General features: G+C 40.7%; 1 protein-coding gene across 3 annotated transcripts in view; it reads left to right on the top strand.

Moving 5' to 3' along the window:
• KCNMA1 (potassium calcium-activated channel subfamily M alpha 1) overlaps nucleotides 1–9,852 on the top strand; it is a 304,426-nt gene extending 294,574 nt beyond the window's left edge. Inside the window, exons 25-26 of one of the 3 annotated variants that reach the window (XM_030941176.1) lie at nucleotides 98–322; nucleotides 9,720–9,839. In XM_030941176.1, coding sequence (XP_030797036.1) covers nucleotides 98–322; nucleotides 9,720–9,744 — 250 coding nt within the window. In that variant the 3' untranslated portion in view covers nucleotides 9,745–9,839. Of the gene's footprint in view, nucleotides 1–97; nucleotides 2,727–9,719 lie in introns of those variants that run through there. The other 2 variants (XM_030941177.1, XM_030941175.1) reach the window with 2 other exon arrangements.
• The last annotated feature ends 5,443 nt before the right edge of the window (nucleotides 9,853–15,295 follow it).

The following is a 15,295-nucleotide window of genomic DNA, read 5'->3' on the forward strand; positions in this document are numbered from 1 at the left end:
AGTCCTGAGTAACCAGGCCATTGCTTTTGGTTCAGGGAGGGTTGAATTCTCTACTCAGTTACTCTTGGGCGGTGACATCTCTGCTTTTCCTGTCCAGGTATGTCATCACCAACCCCCCCTATGAGTTTGAGCTCGTGCCGACGGACCTGATCTTCTGCTTAATGCAGTTTGACCACAACGCCGGCCAGTCCCGGGCCAGCCTGTCCCATTCCTCCCACTCGTCGCAGTCCTCCAGCAAGAAGAGCTCCTCTGTTCACTCCATCCCATCCACGGCAAACCGACAGAACCGGCCCAAGTCCAGGGAGTCCCGGGACAAACAGAAGTACGTGCAGGAAGAGCGGCTTTGATATGTGTATCCACCGCCACTGTGTGAAACTGTATCTGCCACTCATTTCCCCAGTTGGTGTTTCCAACAAAGTAACTTTCCCTGTTTTCCCTTGTAGTCCCCCCCCCTTCTTTTTTTTACACATATTTGCATATGTATGATAGTGTGCATGTGGTTGTCATTTTTATTTCACCACCATAAAACCCTTGAGCACAACAGCAAATAAGCAGACGGACCAAAAGTTATTTATGATTCTAGGGGAAAAATAACCCAAAGGCATGCTCCAGACATAAATAGCTCACTGCAGGAACGAGTTCACAGATTAGAAGGGAGCCCTTGTGATCAATGTCAGTTAGGCAGAGCAAGTTTATTTAATGTAAAAGAAAAGTTGATTCTGATTTATCAGGATTATCAGGGTGCTTTGGGTTTTGATTTTGCTGTTGTTGTTGTTCCTTTCTTTCTTTTTTTATACACACAATAAGTTAGCACATGTTTATTTGAAACAAGCAACCAGACAGCAATGAAAACATATTGATTGTTTCCAGTCTCTGGGCCGAAGTATTGCGAAGTATTTGAAAAGCTTTCACAATTTGTGTAGATGATTGTGAAGGACTTGCTTGTTGCAAGAGAACATCAGAGATTTTTTTAGTTACTCACCAAGGCCTTTTGTCCCAGAGTCAGTTCCCTCTGGGAGTTCTTATGAACATTTCTCACCTTAGTGCGGAGGAAAGAACAGTACTCCAATCATGGATGTATCAAATTCTAGTCATTTAGTTTAAGTGAAAAGAGGTTTGATTGCATATTAAATTGTTATTCTGTCTCCTTATGTTGCCATATGAATACTTAGTTTTTTTCTTTCACTTTTGACATTTGGGATGAAAAGCCATATGTATCATAAATATCAGATGTAAGTCATTAAAAACTGCCTTCCTGGGACTTTCACATCTTTTAAAAGGTGAATTACTTACCTTATGTACAGAATAAATAATGCTCAGGAAAGAGCAAGTATTTTTCCATGTATCCTCAGGGGATCCTTTTACTCCCCTTTGTTTGATTAGTTAGGGCCCCAATGCCAGGTAGGAGGAAGGGCTGGGGCAGAGTGAGAGGAAGACAAACCCAGCTGCAGATCATGTTTTTCTAGGAGCCGACATGCTAAATAAATTAGAATGTAGGAGGATCAGCCACAGTTGACTCAACAAAGACAAAAGACAGCCACCACCTTCAACTGTTGGCACAGCTGCACGGTGCTGGCTGTCCCAATGCAGAAAGCTGGTGGGAAAGAATTCCTCATCATCACTTTAGTCAATATAGCCAATTTAGGCAGGGTAATGACGACAATAGAGAGCTGCTCTTTGTCATTATGAGACGTGGGATGAGAAGAGTGCAACAGTGAGCCAAACATGTTTTGGTATAGTTATTTTTTCTTTTGTTTTTGTTCTTTCTTTTTTAACACTTAGTAAGCATGAGAGGAGAGGTAGAAAAATACCCTTTTTTCAACATATAGTTGTCAGATGCTTTGTGCATGCAAATCATGCTTTAGGCAGTGCGGTAGTTCTTAAAAATTGGCCAATTCACCATAACCAATTTCTCTTATGGATGGACTAGGCTGGTATATACATATTTGAACAGTTTGCTTTAAAGAATTCCATCAAATAGAATAGGGGTAAAAGTGGGGAGGAAAACATGTCACAGCTGTACCATCTCTAAAAAGGTGTTTTTATGGTGAATGTTTTGGATTTAGATTTTGGATCCCTCGTCCCCTCCAGCATGATAGTTTTGGAGATTTGCTTGCTGTGTGAATTGACAAGCACTTTTACTGACAAATGGTGAGGCTCTGTCAGAACCTCCACCCTCCCCCGCACCAAAGACAGGGGCAGCGTAGTATTCAAACCAGTATTGTGATGGGGAATAATTGTATACATGTAAATTAACAAGCCCTATGAGTGGAAGAGTTTTTTCAAATTACTTTTGTCTTTCTATATATTGATTTATATTATGTATAACTATCTCTTTATATAAAACTATATATATAACTATATATAACTATATATATATAACTATATATATATATAACTATATATATGTATCCCCTAGTATTGGATCATGAAGAGCTCTTCATGCATTCTTTGCAAAGGAGGTTATAAAGTTACGCCCTCAGAACATTTATAACTATAAGAATGTGCCAGTTAAAGTGCTCAACAGGAAATATGACAGTTTAAAAGCATTGTAAAACTCACATAGCTTACTTCTCTCTCTAAAGTGCAACAAGGATGAATAGAATGGGCCAAGGTATGACAATTAATGGTTCTGCATGACCTAGCCACTGCTGGGGGTTTTCTTCTATAACGTTGTCCTTGTGAAAACTTTTGTGAAATTAAAAAAAAAGGAGTTACAAATTTTATTCTGTTATTGGTTTATTTTTATTTATATTGTTCTGTTTGTGGTTTTATTTATTTTGTTTTGCTTCCCCCCCCCCCATCCTTTCCCTCTCCTTTTCCCTTCCTTCTTGTCTTCCTTCCTTCTTCCACTTTCTAAATTGCTCAGCGCAATGAGGCTGTGCTGCTGCTATTGCTAGATTCCTTAGAGTTTGTTTTGGTGTTCTTGGGTGTGGGGTTGGGTAATTTGGGGGGAACTTCTCTTCATCTGGCTTGCCTTTTAATCTGCACGTGGCCTCCCTGCCCACCCTGGTACCTTGCTCCAAGTCCGAAAGCATTTTCCCATCAAGAAACCCAGCTTCCTTCACTTCCCCCATTGCCACCCCCCAACCCCAGTCCCCACATCGGTCTGTTCACATCTCTGTGTTCATCTTGGCAAGACCTACTCAATCAAGTGATGATACCAGTTGATAAACTTTTCTGGAAAACATTTACAGCTATTCCATTTGGCAAACCTGCTTCTCTGTCAATATTTCATCCTCCTTTTATTTAAACCAGGAGGGTTATTAATGGCAAAAGCATTGGTCTTCTTTATGCTTGATCAGTATGACTCAAATTAAAAGTGTTCTGCTGTGTATATCAACTCAACAGCCCTCACCCAGTTATCTGGGAGCTGATGGTTCAGTCACTGTATTACCCAAATCTCTCCTGCCACCTGCCTTTCAGACATTTGTTAAATCCCAACCAGAGATCGGGCAGATAGAGAGAAGGAAATCCAAAGTGCATTTTATACACAATCTGTTAGCAACTCCAATGAGATGATATTGTGATGGGAATGGAATGGGAACAGACTATGATATGAGATGGAATTTTGAGGTTTTCCTGGACTTTGGGCACACAGTCATGCCCCAGGGGTAGATAATTGAGAATTGACCATATTTGACTGATGTTAAATTTGATGATGGAGAAGGATCATTATTACTTCAATTTTATTTGCCAAAATTACTATATTATACTTTCCTTAATAGAGTGAAGAGTTTCCTCCATTGTTTTCTATTTGACTCAAAACTTCCCCTTCTTCTTTCAGTAGAACATCCGCTTACCTAGGAAGTGGGCATACAAGTTTCTTATTATTGTATCTCTTCCTGTTCACTGCCCCCTGCCCCTCACCACAAAAAAAAAAAAAAAAAAAAAAAAAAAAAAAAAAAGAAAAGAAACAAGGAGGTAAGGGTAGAAAGTGAAAGAGTTCTTTGAAAAGGAAGTACATACATTTAAAAAGTTAGGAACTCTGTTATCTGCATCATTCTAGAAGAGAAGAAATTTGTAAGCCATTTAGTCCAACTTGCTTTGGGCTTTGAAAGGGGTGAACAATAAGTAGGCTGGTAAACCAGAAGGCACGGTGAAGCCTTCTCAGTCTCAACACTCGGGTGATCATGGCATCATCACTGTCCCTAAAGTCTGCTACTCAGGGTTCTTTCCAAGGCCAGTTCAAATGGATAGAGAAAGCTAGACCCTTATACATGCAGTTAAACTTCTGGCACAATTGGGAGAGGTTTCAAATTCTGCTCTGAATATTAAAGATTATGACCCAGATCCTTACCGTAGGTGCTCAATAAATATTTGATATAAATTGACTTTACATATTTTATACCTTTAACCATTTTCTATATTACCCTTGTCCCCTTGTTTATTTAAAAAAAAAATATGAGTGCCTCTACCTGCCTCATGATGCTGCTGTGCTGGTGCCACTTTCTCAAGCTGGTCACACGGCTTCCGAGAATGGGGAATAGCCCTGTAAGCTCAATGAGTAGAGAGACCGACTATGCCTCTTGGCAGCATTGTCAAGATCCCAGATGACCAGGAAAACCTTTTGCCTGGCTCTTCTGCAGCATGGGAAAAGCCTAAAGGTGTCTGCATCCCGATAGAGACAATTAATTCAACCTGCCAGGTTCCTATAGCAACAGGCTCCTTGAAGGAGAAAGAGTAGAGTACAGAAACTCCAGGGCCTGTGGAAGTCAAGACAGGGTAAAAATCAATTTCTCAATCAGCTTCTTTCAGCCCATCCCTGCTTTGTCACAATATGATAAAGAAGTAGCTGTGGGCACCTGTCACTACACTGGCTGACTGTCTCCCATGCAAGATTGCATGCCCATTGCAACCACTGGAGGTGAGAGGGATTATCCCCTGCCACCCAAAAGGAATTAGTGAAGAATCTGTCCTCAAGGTGTTGGCTGGACTAAGGGCCACAGAGGAGGGCTGGAAGAGCTGTTTGCTCAAAGAATGGCAGAATCAGACTTTCAGTTAAAAGAGACAGAGTCATGGTAGCCAATTGCAAAGAAGTGAGAAGGTTTTTCATAAACGGTAACTGCTTTTGTTCTGGTACAAATAATTTGTATCTCTATGAAATAGGCATACTTTGCTCACAGACAGGAGAGGAGGTAGTATGTGTGGGTGGCGATAGTGGTGGCATCAGGGTTTGCTGGGCAGAGGAAGTGTGCCAGGCTGCCTATCACAAATGCAGGACAGGAAACCACACAGCATTACCCTTGAAGGTCGAAGCTTCTTGTTAGCCCTTACTGTTCTCCATAGTTGTCTCTCTCCAAACAGAATCTTTTCTTTTTGAGCCTTTTCTCTCTCAACCTCAGCTTGTGGTGTAGTGAGAAGAGGGCCAATTATTCCAAATGCTTTTGCTGTATCATTGTCTCCCCTTTTCTGCAATCTTCTCTAGGGGGTAGTTCTGTGAAAAGGCTAAAGCCCATGGCACTGACAACCCACAGAGCCAACAGAGAAGCTCAGTTCTCACAGTGCAGCCTGTTTCTTCCTCTGCTGGTGGCAGCTCAGTCAGCCTAGCTCTGGGGCCCTTCCCTGCAAGAGCCCAGTCCTCCAGGGTGACCTGCAGCCCTGTGGCAGGAGGAGGTTTTGACCCTTTAAACCCTGTGATCTCAGTGATGAAACTAGAAATGCAAGAAACCGATGGCTCGCAGATGGGATAGGAGGCCTGGTGAGTCAAATGCAGTATTTCAAAGGCATAGAGGCACCCTGGGAGGGGAGAAACCCTAAGCTCCCCAGAAATAACACCAGGTTACCTATTCCTCTCCTTTACCTTCAAAACGAAGATGACCAACCAAATCCCCCTCTGTCACCTCTGCTGCCACATCTGTGTTCTTCAGGATACACCCCGATATACACACCCCTACTCAACATCTCTGCTGAAGGGCATCATTTGTAATCACATTCAAGAGGTGCCACCCATCCTTTAGTACCGATAGTACTCAGGCTAGTATTAAACTTACTGTAAAAGCTAACGCTTCACAACTGCCTTGGGCCAGGCACTCTCCTGAGCACTCTTCAGTTACCTATACAAACTCAATCTTCACAACAGCTTCAGATGGAGATGCTGTGTCTCCCTTTGAAAGATGCAGAATCTGAGAGACACTAGAGTATGTGAAGTTAGCCACTGCGATATAATGTCCGCTAATAGTATTAATAATACTCATAACCTTAACAACTCACATTTACTTACCATGTGTCTGGACCTGTATAAGTGCTTCAAGGGTGCTAGCTCCATTTATCTTAACAACACTATTAGGAAATTTGTATCATCAGCCCTATTTTACAGAAAAGGAATGAAGCTAAGATAAATTTGCTAATAACTTGTTCAGAGTCACGCAACCGGTATGTTAGCCAGATCTGCTTAACTTTCACCTCCTGCCCTGTGCTGTCTCCTTAGCCCACATCTACTTGCTTCTTCACGGTGGACAGCTCATAGCATGGCTGGTCTTGATAGGTGACATGTCCCAGTGGCAGTGGCAATTGCTTTACCCGCATCTCTCTGCAGTTGTTTTCCAGATTTTTATCTTGTCCCACTAGCCCCCCGCCCCAGCCACAAACTGAAATGCCTCTTCTTTCCTAACTCCATGAACTCCTGGCATGTCACACATTGTACTCAGAGCACTGACAACAGGCATCTCATCCTTAAGAAGCTTATTAAGAAATGAGGCTATTTTTCTCTGGCAGTGAGAAAGCCCTCCCACCCCGATCAATTGCCCTTCTCATCTTAGAGATGAAAATAAAGCCCCTGGAAATCTTTCTGGCGTGTGAGATGAAACAGGGAGCAGAGATAAACTCAGAGATTTGGATTTATCCTTGACCATGGCAACATTCATTAGGGCTGCTTCCCTGAGTCCTCTTCCTGGTGGTCAATTTTGTAGCCACCCATTGGCGTTGTTTCTTCTTCAGAAGGCAAGACTCAATACATCAAATTGTCATTGTCCTACTTGCACTCTCCATGGATGCCGAATGGCTGGCGATCATTGAAATGTGTGTTCCTTGGAAGCATGTTGGGAGAATCTCTTTGTAAAATACTGTTGCCACCAGACATTTTAGTAAAACACCCACAGCATTCATATAGTTCCATTTCCTGACCATCCTATATAACCAAGTCTCCAAGAACACACACATTTATATCTTAGGAGGCACCCAAATTAAACAGCTGTTTCTCAGGCATAAGGAAGACCTCAACTCCTCACCACAATGTGTTTTAACACAACTCATTCCTTGTGTTGAGACAGCATGGCCAAAACAAGGTCTACTCTGCTTAGATTCTGTTTAATGGCAAGAAATGTAAAAGGAAAGAGAAAAGCTTAAATTAGGAAATAATGCTCTCTTTCTTTCAGACAGCAGAAGGAAATTGATATTCTCTCTGCCGTGAAAGGTCAAAATGCCAACTTTGAATTGAACTGCAAAGACTAAATTCTGAACAATTATTCTCTGCAGCAGTTGTAAAAATTTCAGCAAATCACAGCTGTCTTAGGTCTTTCACCCAAAAGACCTACTCATTTCCATCAGCTGAGTTCACTCTTCCAACCTGGCATGTCCAACCTAGCACTAAATCCCTTTGCAAAATCAGTCTGCATAACAGCATGGCCAAAAACCGAGGGCAGCTTAGGCAACCTGAGCATAAACACCAGGCTCAACCTCTCTGAAAATCATCTTTACACATAAACCGCTGGAAAAAGGCATAGTTTGAAATTGTTTCAGCGGCCTGGCAATGCTTTTAAAACATGATAACCATCACACTTTACTCCTCTCTGAAAGGTTAGTTTAATCGTAGATCACAAAAAATTGGTTTCCACAAATGCATAATGGTTCATCTATGTCACACTTGAACTAAATGGTTTTTTAAATGGAGCTGAAATTATTTTGATGTGTACACAGTCTTGGATTTCTATACAACCTTTTTTAACCAGCCCATCAGGAACCTTGCCTCTAAAGCCTCATTAATAATTCAGATGTGCTGATGACTTTAAAAGATCTATGGAATTGAAGCTTAAGGAAAAAAAAAAAAAACTCTGCTTGACAAAAAGATAAATGAATGTAGAAAGAAGCTGTAGGAGTCTGGCAAGCTGTAGATCATCTCAGAACAGATTGTAACTTTATCATTCTGTCAGGGGGAATAATTTAAAGCACTTAATCAGTTAGCTTCACTGTGAGGATGTAGCATTATGAATTCCTATCGTCCAATCTGTTCAAATCAAAGTGAACTTAATTATAATAGGTGAGCGAGCCAGAGCAGGAGGGGGATGGGGAGAATGAGGCAAGAGGTAGCAAGTTTCCTGTGGGGTAAACTGAGCTGCTGCATAAAAGTGGGCGAGGCTTTGACTCAGGCACATCCCTGCTCCAGTGACAGCCCTCCTTGACATTGACAGCTCAGGGCCCTTGAAATAGCAGAAATAAGAACTGAGGAGAAACAAGCAGAGTGGTCATAAGCTGATCATAGATACTTAATTTATAAATCATTAGCCAAACACGCACATACCCTCCCACCCCCAACGTCCCCTATCAAACCAGGTGAGCAGTTTTCACTATAGTGTCCATCCAGGACCACTGACAAGGCAGTTACAAATTGTTCTGGTAAGCAGAAAAAGCAGCTAGAGAGGCCATTGTCTCTATAGCAGTGGACATGCTTGATAGCTTTTACCCTTTTGCTTTTCTTTCCCTAAGCCACTAAAGTGAGGCTATGATTCCCAAGTTAGAATGTCCTATTTGCCCAGTCCTTTCCTATCTATACACATGGCCAATTTCCCAGAAAATTTCAATCCTAGAAAGAGGCGGGGATGAGGGTTGAGTCTTGTAAAATAGCTTTGCACTGCGAAGAGGATGCTAGACCATTTTCATTCTCACCCCAGTCCCCGACCACCCTGACGCAGCATTCTCTCTCAGCCATTTCTGTATTTAGGGTGGAAATGAAATGCCAAGACTTCAATGAGCTCCCTTGTCGACAGCTTGGGTTATTATAGTCAGTTAAGATATTGCCACTTGGAACTCTATTCATAATTTTATACCAACACAGAGTTTTCTTTCTTGAAATAAAAGCCACCTCAAAATCCTCTTTAAAACATTGGTCGCTATTCTGATTTGCATAGATTTTTGGCCAGCAAAATCTATGGGTTTAGTTTAGACCCCCCAAAGTGGCTACAAATGAAACAGGAGAGTGGTAAAGTTGAGACATGACTTTATGTGTATGTGTTATAAGCAAAGCCAAGGAAAGGCTGGGAGGTGGTGATTCTGTATAAGATTCTAGATCACTCGCTCTGCAGCAAGTGTGGTGGTGCCCTTCTGTTCCACTCGAATCAATAGATGCACAGGCACAATGTCTGTACCCAATGGCTGATATACGCAACATCCCTTCCCCACCAAACCTTTTCTGGCCACGAAATTAACTCCAAGGAATATTGCCAGAGTCCATTCTCCAACCCCTCCTTAGCCTCTGAGGTCCACTCATGGGGCCTCTGAGTCCCAGTGACACATTTTATTCATCACTTGCTACAGGAAGCAGAGGTATGTTTCAGGTTCTGGGGTCCTCCCTACACTGCACTGTCTCTCTTAGCAATTAACTCACTGTCGGCTTCTATAGATTACCTTTTTGCATTTTTCAAAGAACTTTCCAAAGGCTTTGCCTTAGGACTAATTAAACTTCTAATTTCTCCTTCTTGTTTTCTATCCATTTTGCCCTTTAGCAGAAAAGAAATGGTTTACAGATGAACCGGATAATGCCTATCCCAGAAACATTCAAATCAAGCCCATGAGTACCCACATGGCTAACCAGATCAACCAATATAAATCCACAAGCAGCTTGATTCCACCAATCAGAGAAGTTGAAGATGAATGTTGACTCCCAGGAGACCAGAACTATTTTTTTAAAGCCTGACAAACTTCATCAATGGTGACGTGACTTTTCTTCTTACATGCTGAATCACTGGTGGAAACGTTAGGATAAGCAAGAATTGCCAGAAAATAAAGTAGACAGATCTTTCTCTTTGTCTGCCTTGAATATTGCTTCCATGTATTTTGGAAAAGAAAATGATTTCATTTATAAATGAACATACTAAAATAGTCATGTATAGCCTCTAGCATTTTAAATTATTTTTATTTATTAGAAAGAAAATATATTTTTCTTTTCTTTCCATTGTCAAATATCTTCCCTATATCTAAACAATGCAAACTCTAAATGAATAAGTGGCCAGACTCCTTAATGCATTTTTCTCTTCTTTCTCTCTTTTTCTTTTGAGGAGAATGATGGTCACCACCACAATTAATTGTAATTAATTTTAATGAATTATTAAAACAATTTTAAAATGGCCAATGATGTATACATGTATTTTAGTCAATCCAAAAAAAGAAGACGAAGGGGACAGGTGAATACCTGCTCCTCGCCTGGATGGGTGTGTATTTTGATCTGCATTGACACCAGCTCTTAATAAATGGAAACATTTATTTTCACAGTTGAAAGTCATATTTTTGTAGTTTTAGTTTTCATTCTGTAGTTCTCACCCCTTTGTTCATATTTTTAAAGGAAAGACCTTCTTGCTGCTTTTCTACAATTGGCAGATCAGGTTTGTCTGGCCAACTAAGGACACCAGGAGGGTTGTGGGCAAGCCTGGGATGTGGAAGCTGAGGACCAGATGCGCACAAGGCATTGCTCTGTTTGCTGTTCTAGTGGTGGGGACTCCTACATGCTGTATGCTTCTCATTTTGTATTTCCAAACCACCTGAGCAAGTAATGTCAACTTCGAGAGGGTCTGGTGGACTTCCTCCCCACTCCCCAAGTCTCAGAGCTTTTAGCCTAGAAGTTTGTAAAACTGATCAGTAGTTTTACTTTACCATAGGCTATGAGAGGGCATTCATTCTTCTCACTGAGTTTTTGTTTAAAAACCAGGAAATTTCTACAATCATGGAGACAGATTTTAATTTGCATGCTCTCCTTTATTTAGTTGCTGGGGCCAAACACGTGAACTTGTTACAACAATTTAAAAAATAATAATAACAAAAGGAAAGCAATGAATGCACTTCATATAGACTGTTAGAAAAGGCCTTTGAAAATTACCAGCAGTGAAATCAAATATATCAGCCACTTTAAACTGCGGTCAAAAGATTTTTCTAGCCATCAGATGCAATTACAATGTCTCAGAGCTCTGCTGTCGCTTGCATGCTAGGTGTACAGTCTCCCGGCAACTGTTTTGTTCCAATCAACTTAGCAAGTCTTTCAACTTTAAAATTACCAGTCTTTGATATGATCATCAAGGTCTCTGGAGAAGCATGGATGTGATAGTGATTTCTATTTTCTTAAAAAAATGTAAACTGTGGACACTTAAAGGAACCAAGCTAACCAAAGTATCTCCCCAAAATTTCATGATATCTAGTCCATTAACTCTTTGGACCATGACCTGTGGTACCTAGTTATGGTAGTGCAAATCAGATCAGAGCAAAGCAATGAGATCATCATGAAGACATATGTCCACTAAGTACTCCAATTACCAATGTAGGCAAAATGAGCTTCCACCTCTGTCCACTCCCTGCAGAGCCAATATAGTCGTGCTTCCACCTCGTAGGCATTGTCCTGCAGTGACTTGTCGGACTGTGGTTACTCTGTCGTCACATTCTGTAGAATTAGTTCTATAAAAGTATTGTGAATATAATGTATGTCCAATTGGATTGTTTAAAAACTACTTATAATTAATCACTAGCCTACTCAGCAGACTAAAATGACGTCAACAGTCTATATTCAGGCTTATAAACATTTCTTGGTTTCCAACAGAAGTCAAATGTGTTTGTGGGGAGAACCTTTTGCTAGGATTTTGACAACTTTCCTGAAAGCTAGGCCTTCTTTTACATAATGATTTTGCACTGGGGTCACCTTAGTACATTCACGTCAATCCACGCTCTTCTTTCCTTCGTGAACCATAGTGGGCTCTTCACTCCTGCTCCTAATAACCACCTCCGAATTTGTTAGAGCAATTTGGTCTCCTCTGGCAGGCTGTGGTGGCCACATAAAGAATCTTCCATTAGAGGGACACAGGACACAAAGCTCCACTTCCACTACCCTCTCTTCCCTGTGTCTCCCCTACCAAGGCAATCTGGAAGCAGAAATGCAAACTCCAACCCCACGACACATCCATTGATGCATTTGTGGCTAGAGATTTGAATCTAAACTTAAAAAAAAAAAAATCATAATAGGATCGCCTCCTACAGCAAAGGGCTCCTTGATTCATAAGCACCATCCCCCCACAAAAAACAAAACAAACTGGTAGAAATTCATTTTCTTAAGTAGAGCAATAAGTTCATACTATGTAGCCTTTGTAATAATGAATTGTTCTGGCCTAGAAAACAAAATGAGGCGTTTTGTTAAGGAGGTAGGAAAATGGCTGGCTGTTGGGCCCTTTGGCAAAAGCTGGTGCCTGGTAAGTAGAAAGCGAAATGGAAGCAAGTAAGATTTGTGAAATCACTGGAGGGCTCAAGCAAATGCCAGAGCTTCTCCCTGGCTTGTTCCTACTCGTTGAGCGCTTTGGCCCTGAGTCCCATTCATCTCTGCTGAGACAGTCTGTCTTTCTGCCTACATCTGCCTGAGACCAAGGAGGGTCTTCTTTAGCACAGTCCACATTATGAGGCTCTGATTTCCCATCCCAGTTTAGGGCTCCAGAAAAGCCATTCTCCCAAACCAATGATTCTTGGGTGCTGTGGGAATCAAAGACTCACCAACAGGCTGTTCACAAAGCAGAAAATATCATCACCATCATCACCTTTCTCCTTGAGAAAACTTTTATTTTTTTCTCATCAATTTTATATTTTAGAATATCATCTTGAACCGTTACAAAACACCTTAAATAAAAGTGACTGTGACTAAGGCACATTGAAGAACATTCCAAAACTCTTTCTTCCCAAGGGTTCTGGCACCTTATGATGTACTTTGTAAAACATTGATTGAAGATTTTAAATAAACAGGAAATTGGAAGTGTTTGTTAGGGTTGGATAAAGGAAAAGTGAAAAAGCGTAAGAAATCTGGGACATTTTCATGTTGAAAGGAGAAAAAGCACAAATTCCCTAGTTACCATTTAATATGAGGGTGCAAGAGCCACATTTACAAACAACTAGCTATGATCTTTGAAAACGTTTTTAAAACTCTCTGTGTCTCAGTGACTTCATTTGTAAATGAGAGTGATTCATCTAGATGACTCTAAGGTCCCTTTCAGGTCCCAGGGGACAAGATCTAAGTTAGGAGTGGGAACATGGGAGCGGCTGCCTCTTCTTGGCTAAACTTTTGGAGACTATTGTGTCCAGGGCTGGAATAATGGTCCTTTTTGCTGCATCACCCAGGCAACACTTCCAGCCTTACTCATGAGTAGTGAACATTTTCTGCTCTGGACGTAGAATAGGTAGGTTCATTCCTGTGCTTTTCACCTTAGAGTCTTTTTAGGTTCTAGATGCAAATTCCTCATTTTGGAGAAATGATAGTCACCATCACAATTAATTGTAATTAAGGGAAATGAATTATTATAACAATTTAAAAATGGCCAGCACCTGAATCATGTTGGTCAAATTTCACTGCCTGTTCTAGGGTTTTCTTCTCAATTTCATCCCTCCCTTCCCCTTTGTTTTTGTTTTTGTTTTGTTTTGTTTTGGTTCAAGGCCCAGCTTCAGTTAATCCCTTCATCTCTATTCCATGTCTCCAATTCCTAGTATGTAACTAGAGGTTCAAGAGACCCCAGATTCCTGCCATTTTCCCCACTTATGTTTCCCCATGTGGATCTTCAGGAAGTAACCAGTCTTCCTTCTCACTTCATTTCCTATCCTCTGTTTATTTGGTTGTTTTCTTTCATTAATAAACTAACCATCTCTTAGCTACTTACATTCATAAATGTAATTATAATCTATTGTTTTATTGTCAAAGGGAACCTCATTGAAGGAAGGAAAGGCGAAATTGAGGAATAAAAGTAGGAAGGGAGAGAAACAAAGACTATCCAACCATTTGACTGAGATGTGAGCCACCTTGACTCCTAGGAGACTAAGTAGATCCGTTCAGCTTGAACACTGAGTTCCAGGGCAGAATCTATCCATTTTCTGTTTTATTCTTACTTGCTGCTTTTGGAATGGTGGTAAAGCCACCAATCGCCATGACCCTTGAAAGAATCTTCACTAATTAGGACTGACTCACCCTCCTTAAAAAGCAAAAGAAACAGAATTTACTTACAATCTTCTGGCAAATTACCTTTCTGCCCCTCTGCTCATTCCCAAAAGGCATTTTATTTTAATCCAGCAGAGATGATTTAGCATATAAATCCCACGGTCATTTGAGGAGGTGATGATACTATTTGGATTTATTTATGAGAGAGTAGTAATGAGAAATGATTCCTAGACAGTTTGTACTAGTTTGGTCATATTGGTTGCTGAAGTGCAGTCTCTTCCAATTGGTTGTTTCCAATAAAGTATCAGTTGTTAATAATTTCAAGATTTCCATAAAAATAAGGAAACTTGGAAAACATTTTAAATTTTATTTCTTAAGAGACCACAGAGCCTATTTTCAATTTTTATGGTAAGCTTGCTTAAAACATGTATAGAAAGAAGCCTATGTGCTCAAAGACAGAGGCACCTTTAGCCCTACAATGGTTGGAAGCTCCATGATGTCATAGCCCCACATGGATAGACTGGAGAAAGAATTCTGACTTAGACCACCTGTAGCAGACTTTCCTCTTTTGACATATATATATATTTTTTAATCACAGAAAGGACCTGAGACTCCTTATCTAAAGATAAGACAAACTTGGGGCATAGATTAAGAATCCAGGAAGACAGAAAAAAAGAAAAAGATATAATAAGCAGTACTTTAAAATACCATCAGTTATGGGCATGCATCTGGTACAAAGAGTAGTTCTTTGGGTTGGAAGAAAGAAGAGTTTGCATTGAACTGCATGGGCTGGTAAGAATGCAGAGGCATATAATGCTTGATGGGCTTTGGAGGCATTTCAATAGTAATTGGGTGACAGGACTGGAAAGATATGTAATATGAGGGTTTTCCAGGGAGATGGGACTAAATGGGCCATGATGTATTTGTAGGAATGTGATTTCAATAGATTGACTATTTTGTCTACTGTGATAAGTTTGTGTAGGGGAACTGAGGAAAACTGAGATGCGACTTCATGGAAGGGGCTACAAAGTACAGTCTAAAGGCCTAGATAAAAGTTTGAAACTTGATTTAGAAAGTCATGAAAAGCCACTAAGAGTTTTAAGCAAAGAGTGATGGGGCAGCAATGGCTGTGTA

This window comes from Rhinopithecus roxellana, chromosome 11, assembly GCF_007565055.1.
Source record: "Rhinopithecus roxellana isolate Shanxi Qingling chromosome 11, ASM756505v1, whole genome shotgun sequence".
Classification (NCBI taxonomy): domain Eukaryota; kingdom Metazoa; phylum Chordata; class Mammalia; order Primates; family Cercopithecidae; genus Rhinopithecus; species Rhinopithecus roxellana.